The sequence below is a fragment of the Jaculus jaculus genome, chromosome 16 (genome assembly GCF_020740685.1).
Source record: "Jaculus jaculus isolate mJacJac1 chromosome 16, mJacJac1.mat.Y.cur, whole genome shotgun sequence".
Taxonomy (NCBI): domain Eukaryota; kingdom Metazoa; phylum Chordata; class Mammalia; order Rodentia; family Dipodidae; genus Jaculus; species Jaculus jaculus.
The window spans coordinates 75,609,640-75,629,562 of NC_059117.1; the positions used below are offsets into that span (position 1 = coordinate 75,609,640).

At 45.5% G+C, this 19,923-nt stretch overlaps 1 protein-coding gene across 1 annotated transcript in view; it reads left to right on the forward strand.

Annotated features, from left to right (window-relative positions):
• Nucleotides 1-19,554, forward strand: part of Adamts9 (ADAM metallopeptidase with thrombospondin type 1 motif 9) — a 189,328-nt gene extending 169,774 nt beyond the window's left edge. Inside the window, exons 38-40 of the mRNA XM_045135846.1 lie at nt 1,409-1,513; nt 15,696-15,790; nt 17,821-19,554. Of these exons, the coding sequence (XP_044991781.1) occupies nt 1,409-1,513; nt 15,696-15,785 (195 nt within the window). The 3' untranslated portion in view covers nt 15,786-15,790; nt 17,821-19,554. The remainder of the gene's footprint in view (nt 1-1,408; nt 1,514-15,695; nt 15,791-17,820) is intronic.
• The last annotated feature ends 369 nt before the right edge of the window (nt 19,555-19,923 follow it).

Genomic DNA, 19,923 nt, shown 5'->3' on the forward strand with positions numbered 1-19,923 from the left:
TTGCAAACAAACCCCAGACACGTGCACATCTTTGTGCATCTGGCTTTATGTAGGTACTGGGCCGTGAGGTTTTTGCAAGCAAGTGCCTTTAACCACTAAGCAATTTCTCCAGCCCTGTTTTATTTATTTAGTTTTTTTTTAATATTCTATTTTTTGTAAGGAGAAAGACAGAGAGAATGGGTGTGCCCGGGCCTCTAGTCACTGCAGAAGAACTTGGGAATCAAACCCAGGTCGTTAGGCTTTGCAGACAAGTGCCTTAACTCCTGCACCACTGAGGCAAGGTCTCACTATGTAGCTTAGGGTGGCCTGGAGTTCACTGCCATCCTCCTGCCTCAGCCTCCCAGAGTGCTGGATTACATACCCACTTTATATGTGGCCAACTTCATTTCATCCTCACCACAGAACAATGGGGCGGGGCAGGGGGGAACTTTGATTACTTCCCATTTTTCAGATGGACAAACAGGTTTTGAGAAGCTGAAGATCTGTCTAGGATCTAATCACTGAAGAAACAGCTAAATTCCCACTCTGTTTTGGTTGTGAGGGCCCTCCCTCCTCCTCCTCCTCTTCCTCCTCTCCTCCTCCTCTTCCTTGTCCCCGTCCTCCTCTTCCTCCTCCCCCTCCTCCTCCCCCTCCTCCCCCTCCTCCCCCTCCTCCTCCCCCTCCTCTCTCTCTCTCCATAATAAAAAGACTTTTAGTAGAGTGCAAAACCCTCTCTGTTCCCTGGGGGAAATAAACAGGCACAGCTCTGAGCCTGCCCATTGTGGGGGAGGTTTTGAAAGAGAGACTGAGGCAGAAAGCAGAGGGTAGCGTGCCTTAGAGGTAAATAAAGCAGACACCCTCAGGGCTGTTTGCAAATCTGTGCCCAGACTGGAAGAGGCTGTGGGGACCCACGTATTCTTGAGCGGGCCAGGCGCGCCCTCTGCCGGCCGCCCTGGTGACTGCGCCTGTGCTTTGAAGTTCCTCCCTGCTGGGCTGGGGCGGGAAGAGCTGCTCCTCGCCCCAGGGAGCTGCGAGCCCAGGAAACGTTGGCAGCTAGATCTTGTTAGAAAAATTACATGGCGGCATTTTGGTTCTGAAGGAATCTGATAATTGTGAACAACATGACTGAGACCAAGTGGAGGAGTGGGGAGGGGGAGGGTTTGAAGTCAGGAAGATAGGAGCTGGACGCTAAGTGTCCTGCAGGAGTTAGTCACCCGTGGGCCTCAGTTTCTCTGTCTGTAAAGAAAATCCCCTACCTAGTGAGGATTAGTGAAATGATGAGTGAAAAGTGCCTAGCCCTGACAAAAACAAATTGATCTTAATTAACAACCATCATAATTAACCAAGCTACTGCCCAAAATACCTCTGAATGTGTCGCGTTTGCCATCACGTGGGCTGAAAGCCTGTTGTGCTTGACCATGTGTTCCAGGGGCGTTTTAGCATCAACCTTTATGGGACTGGCCTCTCCTTGACCGAATCTGCCAGGTGGATCTCACAGGGGAACTACGCCGTCTCCGACATCAAGAAATCTCCGGTAAGGCCACCAAGGGCTAAAGGGTGGGTGCTGCTTTCGCATGTTGTGACGATTTGGTGGCGGTGCTAAAGAGACCAGCTTGGGTGGTGTCTCGCTTCCTCAAGCCATTTCTGCAAAGTGTCAGGCAGGGAAAATTTAGGATGTCAAGTCCAGGGAGGAGTGTTTATAGGTGGGTGTAGCAAGAGGCCCACTTACTCAGGAAGCTAAAAGCAGGAAGAGTGAAGCCTCCAACTTGCATGGGGCTCAGACATTTTGTAGCTAGCTAGTCAAATGCAATTTGTTTCTATCAACCTAGAGAAATGATGTTTTGTTTTACTTTGCTTTAGAAATAATTGCAACTCAAATAAACCTGGAAGAAAGCAATGCCTTCACAGGCGATACCCCCACACACACAATTGGGGATCCACACATCTTTCTGGGCATATGCCTGGGCACAGCACCACAGAAGGCTTGCTGCAGTGCAGGTCGGGGGACCCCAGTGGGTCAGGGTCTGCAGCCCAGCACGTCCCCGGTGCCTGAGAAACACCTACCTGGGTATATGGAGTCCAACCACTTGGGAAAGTTTAAATGCACGCTCAGGTCCCTCTTGCCCAGGTTTAGAGGGGGCAGCATAGAATGACTGTCCCCCTGCTTTTTAATTTAAAGTGGGGGAGGGGGCAAAAACTGACTCAAAACTCCACCCCTACCGTCCGCCCAGAGAGTCCTCAGACTCAGACAGGAGTAGCAAGATTCCCAGTTTCCTTCAGTCATCCCTGGAAGCGTGGGTTGGATAGGAAGAGGAAGGGACCTTGGAAGGTAGTCTTATTCCAGAACAGTTATCCAGGGAGAAGGCAGTGTGCTGGGTTCTGTTAAAATTTCAAGCAAACAGCGAAGAAGGTAGGTTTGGTTTGTTTGTTTTGATTTTCTTTATTTGTGCCATTTGTTTGGTTGGTTGGTTTTTCCCCCAAGGTAGGGTCCTGCTCTAACCCAGGCTTTCCTGAAATTCACTATGTAGACTCAGGCTGGCCTCAAACTCATGGCTAGTCTTCTACCTCTGCCTCCCGAGTCCTGGGATTAACGGTGTGCACCACCATGCCTGGTTTGATTTCTTTTTTTCGTTAATAAATATTTTCAAGCACAGAGAGATCTTACAGATTGCATAGGGCCTTCTCACGTTTTTAGAAGTGATATGTCCCTGGTCATGGCAGTGCCTGGGTGTGACCTTAGCACTTAGGTGGAGGCAGGAAAAAACTCAAGTCTGAGGCCAGCCTGGGCTAGTTAGTTAGACCCTTGTCTTGATAATAAATGGAGTAATATAAATGTTTAACTGAAATTCAAATTTAACTGTGCCTCCTGTATTTGTCCTTGCTAAATATGTCAACAATATTGCCACCAACTTAAAATGAAAATACCAAACTCAACCTGCCAAATCCCAGGATCAGTCTGAGAAAGGGAGACACCTACTTCTAATCCTTTTTCTAAATGCCAGGATTAAATTTGTATCTGTGAAGAGAAAAAAAAAATCTACTCAAGCCATCTTTTCTTTACAAAGCCAATCATGAGGCTCAAATCTGCTTAACGAGCAGATAGATTAATCATAATGTGATCAGTAAATATTTCCCCTGCCATGGGGAAAAGTAAAGTAGATACCTGAGGTAGTACACTGACTTAGAATGTAGCTTAGCATTACAGCACTATTTCTCTGCCACTCCAAGCCTAGACTCAGTACATTATGAGGGGAGAGTATTGAAAGTATTTTATTCTAAAATTTTATTTTGCACATTAGTATGTTATTTTGAGATATAATTAATATATATTATTTTGGTAACCATTATGTTTAAGTGACCAAGCAAGAAGAATTTTGGAAACTTAATTGTCCAAGGCTGTATGAAAGGTTTCATACCTCAATCAACCCTCAAGTTTCAGCCAGAAACTGAAAATACTTTAAGGCAGGCGCGCCACCTTATGGACATAGTGAGAACTGCAGGGCCCGTTCACCCTTTGGGAACAGTTCCGCCTGAGCTGGAAGAGAGAACTGGTTTGACAATTACCTGTCAGAGTGGTTTTTTAATTTAATTTTTTTTCTGGTGTTCTATGACAGCTCAGAGAGCCTGAGCTCAGAATTAATCCCCAGGGCCTGTCGCGCACTTCTCATGAATACCCGGGATGAGATGCTGCACGCTCCCCTAGCTTCTGCCCGCCTGGAGCCCTGGGCTGTGGGCCGCTCAGCAGCGCCCCTAGCGGAGCTCCGGGTCCTACTCCGCCCATCCTCCTGGAGAAATGGTCCACTCCACTCCTGAGGGACGCCACCAGCCACAGGCTGCTGCTTCTTCTTTTATTTCATTTTTTATTATATTTATATGTATATTTATATTATATTTTTTATTTATTTGAGAGAGATACAGAAATAGGAAGGTAGAGAGCTAGAGAGAGAGAACAGGTATGCCAGGGCCTCCAGCCACTGTAAACGAACTCCAAATGTATGCGCCCACTTGCGCATCTGACATACGTGGGTCCTGGGGAGTCAAACCTTGGTCTTTTGTTTTGCAGGCAAGCGCCTTAGCCGCTAAGCCATCTCACCAGCCCACAGAGGCAGGCTTCTTAAAAACAGTCAGTATGGGTTAATGTTGTTGGTTGGGTGGTTTGCTTAGTTTCTGCTCCCCCTTATATACTGGGGTTCAAAATGAGTATCTTGGAAGTGCCAGGCAAGTGCTCTACCTCTGGACAACACCCCAAAACCTTCAGTTCTTTGTAGGAGAAATGAGCAAGGTTCTTTGCCAATGGTTTCCAGGGTGACACCAAGGCTCAGCCATAGCTGCGTTTTGAGAGCCACTGATCTAAATTAAACTACCTTTTCAGACTCTTTTCCATATCCGCAACGACCGTGTTCCCTGGGACACACTTGGAAACTGTGTGGTATCTGCTCCCACTTGGAGCTCCCACCACCATTTGGGGGAGTGCACCCACGTTTCAGAGCTCAGAGCGGAGCTGCTCCTCGCCTGCCACACTCTAAGGGGCGTCACAACAGCTGGCTTGCCAGACTGCCCGCCTGGATTCAGTGACTCTCAGGTCTTTGCTCTTCACTCCCTGTGCTTTTCTGCTGGGGGCTCCCCCCGGGGGAAACAATGAAATCCACATTTTCTCCAGTCCTACTTGGCAATGAAATGTTTTCTCCCAAGCAAAACCAAAAGAAATTCTACCGATTCAAGGTCAAGCTGGGTCTACAGCACCCTGGAGCTCGGAGGCACCAGACTCACTATTGGGGCAAAACTCGGTGAAATTGGTCTCTAATTCAAGTTTTATGCATTCCCCCTTGTGTGTACTCAACAGGACTTGTGGGCCTATCTTTACCTCAGGAAAATAGCCGTTTCAATGCAATGGTCCCCTCGCCCCTTATGCTAGTGATACATTCAAAAAACACAGCAAGGTACCTGAGACTTCAGGCAGTACCTAATGCTAAATACAGCAGGTTTTCCCCTACCCGTTCATTTCTATGATTAAATTAGGTACAACAGTGACTACTAGTAAAGTAAAAACTCTTGTTTTGTTTTGGTTTTTGAGGTAGGGTCTCACTCTGGCCCAGGCTGACCTGGAATAACTATGTAGTTTCAGGGTGGCCTTGAACTCACAGCAATCCTCCTACCCCTACCTCCAAGTGCTGGGATTAAAGGCGTGCGCCACCACACCTGGCCAAGTAAAAACAATTATGACAGTATACTACAATAAACAATTAAGTGAGTGTGGTCTCTAAACTATGCTGTAATCATAATCAACCCTTTTCTTTTTTATTTTTATTTATTTATTTTTTTGAGGTAGAGTCTCACTCTATCCTAGGCTGATTTAGGATTCACTATGTAGTCTCAGGCTGACTTTGAACTGACAGCAATCCTCTTACCACCCCTGGCTCAACCCCTTCTTGTGACGTCACAGATAACGCACGTAGATGAAGCAGACTGAAGGGAATGACATAGTGACGCTGGGCTACTGCATCGGTGTTACTTAAATACTGCAGCAGCGTGACAGCCAGCGTGACATCCAAGATGGCCCTACTTGCTATCGAGCTGGTGGGGTATGTGAAGTGGGCATGTCAGCCAAAGGGGTGACTCGTGAATACAGCGGCTACAGGGATGACTCATGTGGGACGGGGATCGTGAGGGGTTTCGTAGTGCCCAGGACGGCACGCAATTTAAAGCGTATGGCACTCAATTTAAAGCGTATGAATTGTTTGGGAGATTTTCGGTTTAATATACTGAGGCCACAGCTGACCACACATAGCTCATCGTGGAAAAGGAGGCCCTGGGTTCAAGCAGGATGTCTGTAGCTGCTGTTTATTGGGAAACTCCTATGTTCATGCCTGCTGTTCCTCGGAGCTGGGCTCCGCCTCGCCTGAGCAGGCAGCCCCTGGCACCGCAGCAAAGACCCTCAATAGCTGTGGAGGAAACGGGGGGTCTTTGCTCTCTCCATCCCTACAGTGGGGATCAAATGTCCCCGTTCACTCCGCTTAGATCCCTGCCTGAAGGCCAGGTGGACAGATGGGACCACAGCCCAGAGGTGAGGGCCAAGAAAGTGGTCAAAGTTCTGAGCGCCTATGCCAGGGACATTCTTCTACCCTCAACTGCCAGAGACGGCCAGGGTGTGACAGGGTGCTTTTAGCCCAGGTACCCACCCTCGGGGATGGCTGAGGCTCTTCTAGAGAGATCTAGGCAGTACAAGACAGAGTCACTTCTGTCTGGGTGGAATTAGTACTCCAGATGCCTTCAGTCTGGCACGCCTGGGGAATCTGCAGAGGCAGGGGAGCCAGGGACCACGTGCTAAGGCTTGTCATATAGCCGACATCCCTTGATCTAAGGCAAAGTCGATAAATCAAAGAGTTGCTTTGACATTATAAACTAATGAAACAGATGGCTCAGATCTGAGTTCCGAGTCCCTTTGCAATGACTGAGTTCATACAATCTGAGGCACAGACATGCATGTGTGCGCACAACGCTCACAGCAGTCGACCCTCACTGTGCATGGGCTGCGACTAGCCCACGAAAATCCACTGGTCACCAGGCATACAAACCACTGTATAAACCAGTAAAGTACTGGGGGCTTATATTTTATATATTACTTACATTGTGTTTTTTGCTTGTTTCAAATATTTTATTTATTTAGCAAGCAGGGACAGGGAGAGAGAGAGAGTGAATGGGCACACCAGGGCTTCCAACCACTGCAAAGCAAACAACTCCAGATGCATGCACCACTTTGTGCATCTGGCTTTACGTGGGTCCTGGGGACCCAAACCCAAGTTGTTAGCCCTGCAAGCTCCTTACCCCTGCGTCATCTCTCTAGCCCTATTGTGTATTGCTATATGAATTAGTGTTCACACACATATATGTGTCCATATAACCAACTGTAAGGTTATGTGGGTAACCTTACAAGTGTATGTAAGCTTTGTATTTGGAAAAAACCTATATATTTATTCTGTGCTTAGAGCAGTTTTAAGAATAATCAAGGGCTGGCAAGATGGCTCAGCAGTTAAAGCACTTGCCTGTAAAACTTAATGACCCGAGTTTGATTCCCCAGTGTTCATCTAAAGCCAGATGCCCAAAGTGATGCACGTGTCTGGAGTCCATTTGCAGCAGCTGGGGGTCCTGGAGCATCTCTATCATTATTCTGTCTCTTTGCTCACAAATAAATAAATATTTTTGAGAAAAAAAAAACATGACCAAGGGTTAGTTTGATTGCATGCATTATTAATACCAGTAGCAGCCAGCTTCATGTCACGAAGATGAACCTCCAGGCCAGACACAGGGGGTGGGGGAGGAAGGGACTTATCACAGCTTACAGACAGAGGGGAAGCTCCATTACACATCAAACCCACAGAGGGGCAAGTGGCCCCTCCAGCGCACGCAGGCACACGCTGCTCACCTTCAGACAGAATCCAGATCTGCCCCACACCGCAGGGCTGGACCACAGGACCCACCTGCAGTGACCCCTCCTGCAACCAGGCAGCTGGAGATCTAAATTACAAGCTTAATAAACTTCTGTACCTACTGGACGACATCCATTCAAACTTATCACAACATTAATGCTTGCTTTCTTTTTAAGCCCAATATACCTATTCATTAGGGTCTGTAGATTTCCTAAAGCAAATCTGCACTTCCCTCCCCAGTTAGAACGTTCTCCCACCACAACATGCTCCAAACACATACTCCCTTCAGGTTATGCCCTCCCTAAATTACAGGCACCAACTTCCCCTGATCCTATTGACAGAAAAAAAGGGGAGGGGTGCTGGAAAGATGGCTCAGTGGTCAAGTGTACTTTCTGAACAAGCAGGAGGGCCACCTCCAAGTTCCACGTGAACAGTTGGGTGTGGCCACCCACACTGAACCCCAGCCCCACAGAGGAGCAGGGAGCTGAGAATCATGGGAGCCCAGCAAGCTCCGGCATCAGCAGAGGCTCTGGCACGAATCCAGACTGGGCAGAAGAGCCGTGGAGTGGGTCACCTGACCCTATGCCATGGACCGCCGTAGATGAGCACCCCACAGCAATCAAGCATGTGGGAACCCCCCCCATATACCATACTACACACACACAAACCAACCAAATACATGACAACAACATGCACAGCAAGCTATTCCTAATGGAGCAGGCATTCGTTCATATGCAATAGTTTGAATGTCACTGAAGAATATTTGTCGGGAAGAGAATTCAGCTGTCATGGAGAAAGGAGGGTGGGAGCGGCCCGGCTTGAGAGCAAGCGTATCTGAAACAGTTCTTCTCTAGTAAGAGTTCTGCTTCCGCGGACGTGGTGGCGCACGCCTTTAATCCCAGTACTCAGAAGGCAGAGATAGGTGGATCACCATGAGTTCAAGGCCAGCCTGAGACTGCATAGTGAGTTCCAGGTCAGCCTGGGCTAGAGTGAGACCCTACCTCGAAAAACCAAAAAAAGAGAGAGAGAGAGAATTCTATTTCCATGGTAGGAAGGCTTCTCTTACTGTGCAGGGTACCTTTTTTTTTTTTTTTTAATTTGTAGTAAAAATAAGTTCTAGACCACCTTTTCGTGTTAGGTCTAAATGAGATTAGCAGAGCCCCAGTTAAGGAGATAGTATGAATGTCGCAAAGCCAGTATCAGCGTTATTTTTTAAAAACATATGAGCCAGGTGTGGTGGCACACACCTTTAATCCCAGCACTCAGGAAGCAGAGGTAGGAGGAACACCATGAGTTCAAGGCCACCCTGAGACTACATAGTTAATTCCAGGTCGGCCTGGGCCAGAGTGAGACCCTACCTTGAAAAACCAAAAAAAAAATATATATATATATATATATCTCCCCAGGCCTTTATTCATTTTCATGTATTTAGTCTGGTACACATACAAAAAATATCCCTTTAGAAGAATGATAGCAAACATTTATAGCTAGCATAGAGATGAGACTGAGTCCTGTGCAAAGTGCTTAATGTGTTGTTGTTATAGAGTAAATATTTTTTCCCTAATTTACAGATGTAACAGGAAACTAAGACTTAAAGGGCTTAAACATCGAAGACACAAACAAATAATCCATAAAGAATCAAGGCATGTGGTCCAGTTCTCTCCCCTGGTGGGCGAGGAGAGCCTTGGTCGTGTCTTAGCACATTGGCCTCCTGACAGTCGCCAGACCTACTTACTGACACGCACTAAGAATGATGCTGACAAGAGAGCCTCAGAGTCTGGCATCAACTCCAGTCAGTAGTGTCACGGACCAGTCTAGAACTACCAGGGTACTCTGAAACCAGGACTGAGCAGGTGATGGAATTATCTTTCCTAACTCAGTCACACACATATAATTAAATGCGCGAGAACTTAAAAGAGAAAGAGAGAAATTTTATGTATGTGTGTGTGTGTGTTTATATGGCTTGTTTTTATTGTTAAATTGGCACTATTTTTCTTTCTCTTTCTTCCCTCTTCCTCCTTCTTCCTTGTCTTTTCTTTTCCTTCTCCCTTTTTGCAGTCAGCTTCCCATCACGGACAAACACCCAAACAGAAGCAGCTTGTGGGAGGAAAGGGTTTGTTTCAGGCTCACACATTCCAAGGGGGAACACCATCAATAGCAGGAGAAGTTGGTTCACTTCCACAGACCGTAGCAGAGAGACCACCGCACAGCCAGTGGACTCGACCAGCCAGAGCTCCGACTGGCTGTGGACGCACCTTAAGGCTGGACTTAAGATCTGCCCAGATGACACACCCTCCCAAGGCGCTTATTGAAAAGGCTATGGGGGATGTGATTTCACATTCAAATGTCACACCTCTCCTCTTTCTTTCTCCCTCCCTCCTTCCTTTTCTTCCTTTCTCCCACCCTGAAAAGAAACAATGACATTATCCAGTGTTTGTAAGACTTCAGAATTGGGCTGTGTGAGCTAAACCTTCATGTCCTTTGACCCAGTTCCCAAAGAGACCCTGAAATGGACATACAGGTCATATGTTTATCCCAGTAGTGGAAACGGTGTGGCTTTGAGCTAGAGTGTAGCAAGAGGCGTTTCAGAGCATGCAGTGCATTCGGTGATGTGATCAGCAAGGGAGTGTTCCGTAGTTCCAGATTCAGCCTCATCTTCATTCTTCATCTAATGCTGACTTAGTCAGCGTGTGTTTAGTAGTGCTGTGAGCCCCACTTACCATGCTGGGTTCTAGACACTTCGAGATGGTGACAAGGTTTTTACATGACTGGGCTGGCATTCTAGCAGGAAGGTAAAAGTTAAAGAATATTTCCCAGTTACAGGGTGCTTCCAGCAGGTAACTGGGCTGGGAAGATGTGTCAGGTTTACCAGGTTGCGGGGGGGCAGTAAGGGGACCACAGGAAGAACAGAGAGGGTGCCAGCCAGAGAGAGTGACGTGTGTAAAGACCTCGTGGAGGAAGGGACGTGTCAGAAAGGTGACTCAAAAAAATGCAAGGATGGAAACGCGCGTGACACTGGAGAGCCAGAGCAAGGCGGCCTGTGTGGGGCTCGAGTTATGTTACATATGTATGTATATACAGAGAAAAATACTGGTCTGGAGAGATGGCTCAGTGGTTGACGGCACTTGCCTGCAAAGCCTGAGAGCCGAGGTTCAATTTCCCAGTACCCACGTAAAGCCAGATGCACAAAGCGTTGCATGCAATCGGGGTTCATTTGCAATGGCAGGAGGACCTGGTGTGCCCATGCACACTCTCTCTCTCTCTTTTTCTCATAAATAAAAATACTTTTAAAAAAAGAAATAAAAAGCATATACAAAGAATTTTATAGTTAAATTCAAGATTGAGCACAATTCAGATCTACCAGTGAGGAAAATGAAATGCTAGAGGAGCAAGTTTTGTTTCATTACTGTTTTGTATTATCAGAATTTGTTGTCCGTGTTTATCTAGTGAACTGTTATGAGAGTTGATGTACTTAATATTTCTAAGTGTCTTTTTACAAGGCAAGAGGTGCCAGACACTGACATCTGTCCACAACCTATGCAGTGTAACTGAGCGTGCTGCGCTCTGGGAATGGCAGGAGTTTATAGAATTCTGTTAGAATTTTCTTTTGATATTTGCTTTTAAATTTGTGACTACAGTGCGGCTTAATCACTTGTGATTGAAAATGACAAGAAAGCTTCTCATTTAATTGCTGAGCTAAATGGATCTTGAAATATAAAAATTACTTCCTACTTACATCAAAGTCCAAACCACACTACGGGAATGGCAACTTAGGCTCAGACAATGCAACCACTGCGAACCTGTGTGGAATGGAGATGTGGCTTATTTTATAACTTGTCGTTTCAACAGTGTTTCCTTACCAACATAGCAATATTGCCTACAAGAGCAGTTTTGCTTATAATTATAGATTCACTTCCTTGAGAAGCATGCTGAATTTTGTGGCAAAGCCATTAAGGGTTCACTTGCAGTGATTGCAAGACATTTTATTCTTATCTCTGAGCCCAAAGAAACTCAAAAATGTTACTGCTGCTAACAATATATCCAGGCCATTTTGTGATCACATGAGTCAAGGTATCTAGCTTTTAGTTCTCACAAAACCCCATGATGGGGCTAGAGAGATGGCTTAGCGGTTAGGGCACTTGAGTACAAAGCTTAAGGACCCAGGTTCAATTGCCCAGTACCCTCAAAAACCAGATGCACAAGGTCTGCAGTTCATTTGCAGAGGCTGGAAGTCCTGATGTGTCCATTCTCTCTATCTGCTTCATTTCTCTCTATTTCTCTCTCTCTTTCTCTCTCTCTCTCTCAAATAAATAAATAAAATAATGTTAATATAAAAATAAAATAAGCCATGACGGTTAAGTCCATGGTAGCAAATCAAATTCACTATTAACACTACGAGATCTAAAACTTATATTTTTTTTCCACAAAGTAACTGATACAATGGAGCAGCATCTACTCTAAACCTCTTCCACAAGCGTTGCCAATATGTTCAACTAAAATGTTGCCACACCACATGTACTTTTAGGTATTTTTAACTTTTTACTGACAACTTCCATAAATATAAACAAGGCATCATGATTTTGACCCTAATCTTTCTCTCCCTCCCCTTCCACCAAGTCTCTTCTTTCCAGCAAGCCTTTCTTCTTTTCTGATGTCTTAAGTTTTCCCCCTATCATGCAGGTCTTGTGTAGATACTGTCAGCTGCTGTGAGGTCGTGAATACTAAAGCCGCTTTGTGTCTCGAAGACAGTATTTTTTTATTATTTATGTTTTTATTGCCAACTTCCATAATTGTAGACAATAACCCATGATAATTCCCTCCCCACTTTCCCCTTTGAAACTCCACTCTCCATCATATACCCTCCCCCTTTCAATCAGTGTCTTTTTTATTTTGATGTCATGATCTTTTCCTCCTATCATGATGGTTTTGCGTAGGCACTGCCTGGCACTGTGAGGTCATGGATATCCAGGCCATTTTGTGTCTGGAGGAGCACTTTGTAAGGAGTCCTGCCTTCCCTTTGGCTCTTACTTTCTTCCCACCACCTCTTCCACAATGAACCCTGAGCCTTGGAGGGTGTGGCAGAGATGTCTCACTAAGTGCTGAGCACTCCTCTGTCACATCTCAGTACTATGGTGAGTTTTGAGTCACCCCAGTGGTCACTGCCATCTGAAAAGAGAAGCTTCTGTAACCAAAAGTGAGAGTAGCATTAATATATGGGCATAAACATCAGTATTTAGGGGTAGTTTGGTAGTTTGGTGGACATAATATATCCATTTAGCCAGACAACAGTAGTAGTTTTCCCCCTAGGCCGTATGACCTTTCCAGACATAGGCTTTTAATTGGCTTTCAGTACCAGGCATGAACTCCCTTCCTTGGAAAGGGCCTTAACTCCAATCAGAGCAGTTGGTTTCCCCCATAACAAACATGCCACTATTGCACCAGTTGGTACATGTGGCCTGGCCAACCAGCCATACAAGCCTAATGCTGGTTAAGAGTGCTGATGACTTCGGTCCCTCAGCAGGCTGCATGGGTTTTCCCAGCTCTTCACAGCTATTTCCACGGCCGTCAGTTGTCAGTGCACCTTACTGAAGTCTTCAGTCATCTATGATAGCTTTCTCTCCACACCGCAGCAGGGTTCTCACCTGAGCCTGTTGCACAGGGACTACGCATAGTTGTTAACTCTTTAGTCCCTGTAGATGGAGCACTGTCTCCTTAGATAAGCCCTCAACAGTAAAATCTGAAGTGACTACACAGAGATGTTAACTCTTTAGTCACTGTAGACGGAGCACTATCTCCTTAGATAAACCTGCAATAGTAAAATCTGACTAATCAGGAACCAGTAAACAAACACTCAAAATGATTTACCTTATTTTTGTTTTTCCATTTTTTAATGACACACAGAGAGAGAATTGGCATACCAGGGCCTCTAGCCACTGCAGTCAAATTCCAGATGTGTGTGCCACCTTGTGCACATGTGTGACCTTACACTGTGTCACCTTTTGCATCTGGCCTACTTGGGTCCTGGAGAGTCAGACATGGGTCCTTAGACTTCATAGGCAAGTGCCTTAAACACTAAGCCATCTCTCTAGCCCAGCCTTACTTTTAATTAGCAGTTGAGCTGGCTCCATTGTCTGCAACATTGTGAGCAACTGTTCCTGCCAAGAGGGTAGTGCTTTGAAACAAGTCTATCTCCTCTATCCACATTTACATATTTCTTCTGAGGTCTAGCTAAACAAGATGGAATGAATTCATATGAGGTTGTTATATTGCTGGCCTGACTCACAGATGAACTACTGGGAAATATACTTGGCCCCTTGTTTTTCACGTTTGTGAACAAATGATGCTCTAGTGAGGGATTTCTCTTGACTCTCTGTCTACATTTTTCCACTGTTTTCCTGTGAGCTGGAAATGCTGTGGTGAAGGTATAGAATGGCCGGAAAGTATCTGATTCTTTCACCACAGCCAGTGTCATTGCCTGATAAACACAGTACTTAGCTCTCTAAAATTGATTGCAGAATAATCCCCACACCCCTGCACCTTAAAGGTATGGTGTTCAAAGCCTGCCAGTCTCTTTTCTTTTCTTTTAAAAAAATTACTTTATTTTATTTGTAAGCAGAAAGAGAGTATGGGTGCACCAGGGCCTCTTGCTGCTGCAGACAAACTCCAGATACATGCACCATTTGTGCATCTGGCTTTATGTGGGTTCTGGGGAATCAAACCTGGGCCAGCAGACTTTAATAGCAAGTGCCTTTATCCACTGAGCTATCTCCCAGCCTTTGTTTTCTCAAGTTGCCACAATGATAAACATTGGGGGTTTTGTTACTTTTTGTTGTTGCTGTGACAAGATACCTGACACAAGCCGCTTTAGGGAGGACGGGGTCACTGCTGCTCACTGCTGTGTGTCGCAATGGGTCAGGGCCCTCAGTCGCAGTGCTCCCAGGAGGAGGCGGGCACACCCGGCCATCGAGGCAAGAGAGCGTGCGTGGCATTGCCATCAGAAGGCTTGGGTGCTGGGTGGATCTGCTCTCCTTAGTTAACTCTTTCTGGAAATGTCCTTACAGACACCCAAAGGCTTGTTACTGCAACATGAAAGCAGTCATATGCTTCACATAAATGAAAATGCACCTAGCTGTGTGTGTTCCAAGAAAAATGTCAGTGGATGCAAAAAAAATATTGACTTTCATACAATTTTAAGGTAGCAATTCAATACTGCTCTTGGTTTGCTTTCTATCAACCATGTAGAAATATAAAAACTGGGCTGGAAAGATTGTTCAGTGGTTAAAGGTTCTTGCTTGCAAAGCCTGATGACCTGGCTTCGATTCCCTAGCCACCCATGTAAAGTGGGACCCAAAAATTGGCACGTCTGATATTCTGTTTGAAGTGGCAAAGGCCTTGGTGCACATATGCACATGCAAATAAATTAACTAAAAAGTTTAATTTTTTAAATTTATTTATTTGTGAGAGAGTTTGGGTATACCAGATTCTCTTGCTACTGTCCACCAATTCCAGACATATGTGCCACTTGGTATCACACTTTACGTAGGTGCTGTGGTGTTAAATACAGGCCAGAAGTCTTTGCACCTTGAACTGCTGAGCCATCTCGCCAGCCCCTATTTTTTTTTTTCAAAAAGAAATAAAAAACCTGGCCAGGCATGGGTGTACATATCTATAATTCAAACCCTTGGGAGTCTGGGCAGGGGGTGGGGGTTACAAGTTTCAGGCCAGCCTGGGTGAGATAGCAAAACCCTGTATCAGACAAATAAACAAAGAGGTAAAACCATTGTGCTTGGGAGGTCTGGATTTGCCCAATGGACCATAGTTTGCTTAGCTATGTGTGGTGCCTTGAATTCGTGTGTGCTGAATGCTTGGTCTCCAGCTGGCAACTTGGGAGGCGGAGCCTTGCTGGAGGAGGTGTGCCCGTGGGGGGGGGTGAACCTTGCGTTTATCAGCCCTGGCTTGCCAGTAGTAGTTTGGCCTGCCACCGTCTTCCAGCTGCGGTGGCAGAGGTGGTGCCCAGCCTCTGCTCATGCCATGCTTTCCCTGCCGTCATGAAGTGCCCCTCCAGACCGTGAGCCAGAACAGACCCTTCCCTTCCGTCAGCTGCTGTGGGTCAGCACTTTTATCCCAGCAACGAGACGGCAACTGCAATGCTGTGCTTTAGACCATGAGGCACCTGTGGGGTTTCAGTTCAGTACCTCCTGTGAGTGCAGCAGGAATTCCTACGAAGCCACTGCAAGCCTCCCACACAGTAGCCAGGCGAGTGGTCTAAGACGATGCTTGCTTTTGCAGGATGGTACCCGCGTGGTGGGGAAATGTGGTGGTTACTGTGGGAAATGCACTCCGTCCTCTGGTACTGGCCTGGAGGTGCGCGTTTTATAGCGAAGGTAAGTGCCCCTCGCATCTTCCATTTTCTTCTGTAGCATTCTGAGGGCAGCTTTGGGTGGGTGTGCGTCCCCCAGGCAGGGTTACTGTGAAGCATCATGAAGCTGATCCAGAACTGTTTGGTCTTTTACTGTCCTGTCCATCTGTCCCTGAATGACTGTGGCCATCTGTCCCTGGGCATTGCCTGTTGACATTGCTGTGTCCTGGGCTCTGCCTCGAGAAGTCCTACTTTATCTGCTAGATCCAGAGAGTTACAGAGAATTCTAAGGCAGGGACCTGAGTTCCCTTTCGATAAATGCCACCAGAAATTAAGTGATAACAATCGCAATGGACAGCTCGTTAAGCAACCCACAGGCATCATTGCATTGGCTCCTCACTCCTGAGCCATGAAACAGAGCTTTGGTCCTGACCTCACAGCGGAGGAAGCCAAGGACCACCGTCATTCAGATGCCTGAGGCTCACGCAGGGTTCCCAGCCCAGTGCAGCCCGGCTGCCCACACCAAAGCAGTGCCCGCGGTCACCCACAGCGCCGCCCACCCTGACACTCAGGCAGGACCAGCAGCTCCACACTACCCGGGAGCTCGTGACAAACGCAGAACCTCAGACCCCATGCTATACACGTGAAATCAGAGTTTTCCCTTGAACAAAACCTGCAGCAGTGTTCATGAAGTTCCGAGATCCCTAACTGCGCCCTCTGCTGGACAATGTACTGAATTGGTCATTTTTCTTTATTCCCATGGCTTCCAGTAGGCACAGGAGCTCAACCAGTACCTGGGACCCTCCTGTGTCTTCCTTTAGCTTCCAGTGGCCCCTTCGTAACCCTGTATAAATCTTGACACTTATATGTTAGTACGTTGATGTTTAATTAAACATCACTATTCAGAATTATAATCTTTAATTTTTAAAATTAATTATTTACAAACAGGGAGACAGAGAAAGAATGGGCATGCCAGGGCCTCCTGCCACTGCAAACCAACTCCAGATGTATGGGCCACTTCCAGCTTTACGTGGGTAAAGCAGTGCAGTCAGGCTTTGCAAGCTAGCACATTTAACCGCTGAGCCATCTCTCCAGTTCCACCCCCCCTCTTTTTTATTACTCTTTGGTTTATCAAGGTAGGGTTTGGCTGGAGAGATGGCTTAGCAGTTAAGGCACTTGCCTACAAAGCCAAAGGACCTCGGTTCAATTCCCCAGTACCCACCTAAACCAGATGTACAAGGTGGCACATGTTTGTTTGCAGTGGCTGGAAGCCCTGGTGTGCCAATTTTCTCTCTCTCAAATAAATAAATAAAAATAAAAATAAAGGTAGGGTCTCTCTCTAGCCAAGGCTGAGCTGGAATTCACTAGGGTGGCCTCAAACTCATGGCGATCCTCTCATCTCTGCCTCCTGAGTGTGGGATTAAAGGAATGTGCCACCACACCCAGCTTAAGATCCACATTTTTATATGTATTTTATACCTAATAAATTTTATGTGTGCTATTTCTCATAAAATTTATAAGTACACAGAGACAATATTTAACTGTATAAACATGCACATAAAAGACTGGAAGGAAACACATGGGCATCTGAATGTCATCTCAGATGAGAGGTTTCTGGGCATTGAATGTCTATTTTATTCTTTATTACTGCCTTGGAATGTCTCTTTCTTTCCTTCCTTCCTTCATTCCTTCCTGCCTTTCGTCCTTTCTCTCTTTTCTTTCATTGTCTTTTTTCTCTCTTACTCTCATTCTTGCATTCTTTCTCTATTTTTCTCCCCCCCCCCTCTCGCTCTCTCTCTCTCTCTTTCTTGGTAATGGAGTTCTAACCCAGGACCTCACACAGAGGAGACCAGTGCTCTACCACTGAGCTATATACCTAGTCCACTCCTGTGTTTCTTGCAAAATCTATACATAGAATAATTCACCTTGGAAATCTGTAGAGAAATACCAGTGGCATTTGCAAATTCTACATGTAAAAATGCAAATTTGTCCAATATTAATGCATACATAACATCTGAGGCAGAAGTCTCACATTTACTGTTTTGTTTATTTCAGGGGCTCTAAAGAAGCCATTTATGTATGGGATGGATGAAGGATCGTAATGCAATACCTCCACCTTAAATTTGGATGTATGTGTGTATGTGTGAGGACCTGGGTGCTTGCGTGTGTGAATGTGTGTATAGGTATGTACATATGCATGTATATATGCAGGTTGAATACCCCTAACCCAAAATTCTGAGATCTGAAATGCTCCAAACACTGAAACTTTGTGAGTGTTGATGTGACATCTCAAGTGGAAAATCTCACACCATGGAATTTCGTGCCGTGCACATAATTATTTAAAGTCCTGTGCAAAATGACCTTTATGCCACATGGATAAAGGTGCACGTGAAACATAAATGCATTTCAATTTTAGATTTAGGCCCCATCCCCAAGATCTCTCATCATGTGTCTGTGAATATTTCCAAGTCTGAAAACATATCCAAACCTTGAACACTTCCGGTCTGTAGCATTTCAGATAAGGGTTACTCAACCTGTGAGCTCTCCTAATGATGTAAAGTTTAATATTTATGTCTGAAATTATTTATTGTGATGTAATATTTTTGTACGTAAAATGGTTTTATTGTGACTGCCTTTGCGTCATGTGTCCCTTGCAGTCAGATCACTGCATTTTACGTGCTCTGCATTATACGTAGTACTACGACAAAAGTGACCAGCCCTTCGTTATCACGGTACTATTGTTTACTTTTTATCTGTAAATGTCTTACTGTTACCTGTTTTATAAAAAAAAAACTGTAAATTTTTTTTAAACAACCTAGCCATCAATGAGGTGCTATGAGAGTCACATAAGGGTGTTTTTGGCAGTTGTAGGAAAGGATCATTAGCCAATCAATGTTAGTGATATCACAGTTGTACCAATTGTTATATTGTCTATTCCGTTTCTTGTGATCTCTGGGAAAAAAAAATGCTGTCTTGGTGCTAATATTGTATGTTTTTAAGTGGCCTTCAGAGTGAAAATATAAATACTTTTAATAAAAGGGAGTCACAGAAGGACAATCTTCAATGGACAGAGTCACCTGGCTAGAATAAGACCAGCTATTTATTTACACATGTTTTGGGCCATCTTTCTGGAATGATAGCTGGGCTCTGCTCTCACTGTAACTGTTGCTAGGACACTTTACTCCAGTCCACGGTGCTTGGGACTCCCTGCAATCAAATGGAGGGTCCCCCAACAGCTTTGTTACAGAGCAACACTGGGAAAGAGAGAGAGGATCTCCCACTGTTTTGCCAGGATCTTCTCCAATAACGCCCAAGTTTACCAGTAGCAGGGCACAAGGACGCCCAGCGTGGTGTGGCCTTCAGCACCCCTCAGCACATCGGGAGCTCGGTAGCCCACTGTGAGCCAACGGAGATCGCGGTTTGCATGAAAACATTGGCCAATGATAGGACTTGCTTTGGGCTGTGGGCCTAGTACCCTGCCGGCTCTCCCGCAGCCCTCAGCATTTGTGTGGAAAATGAACTCGAGAGTTTGAGACACCCGTGTCTCTCCGATCTCCCGTGATCTCCACTTTCTGGTGCTTCTTTCCAAAACGGAAGTACTGAAGTCATGATGGTCCCTACCCAAGCCTTCTGAAGCCAAAGAGAGTAGGAAAACCCTGGCAGTATTCTTCTGCTCCGCACACACGCCAGAGCACATCAGGAAAAGGTAGATTCAGTGTTTGAATAAGTGATATTCTGTATCATTAATACATTGTGAAAACACATTATGAATAAATAACCATGACCACATCGAAACTATCTATATATGATTCACATGGTGTCTGGACTCAAGTTGAAGTATGAATGACTTTAGGTTTTTAATTCCAGTATTGAAATGAACTGTAGATTCTGTTATAGTCAATATTACTGAGAAAAATATGAGGGGATCTGGGCAAAGAGTTGTCACACTCCAACCAGTTAAATATTTATTCTGAAAGTCAGGGAAACACATTCTCATCTGTGGGGTGGGAAATGAATGGGCCAACAATAATAGGAGATGTATGTGAGATTTGGGGTGCTTAATTTATTAACAGTGGGTCCCACCCTATGGCCTAATTGTGTCCAGAAAAATGAGAGCTTTGTGAAAACATTTCATTCATTCATTTATTTATTTATTCA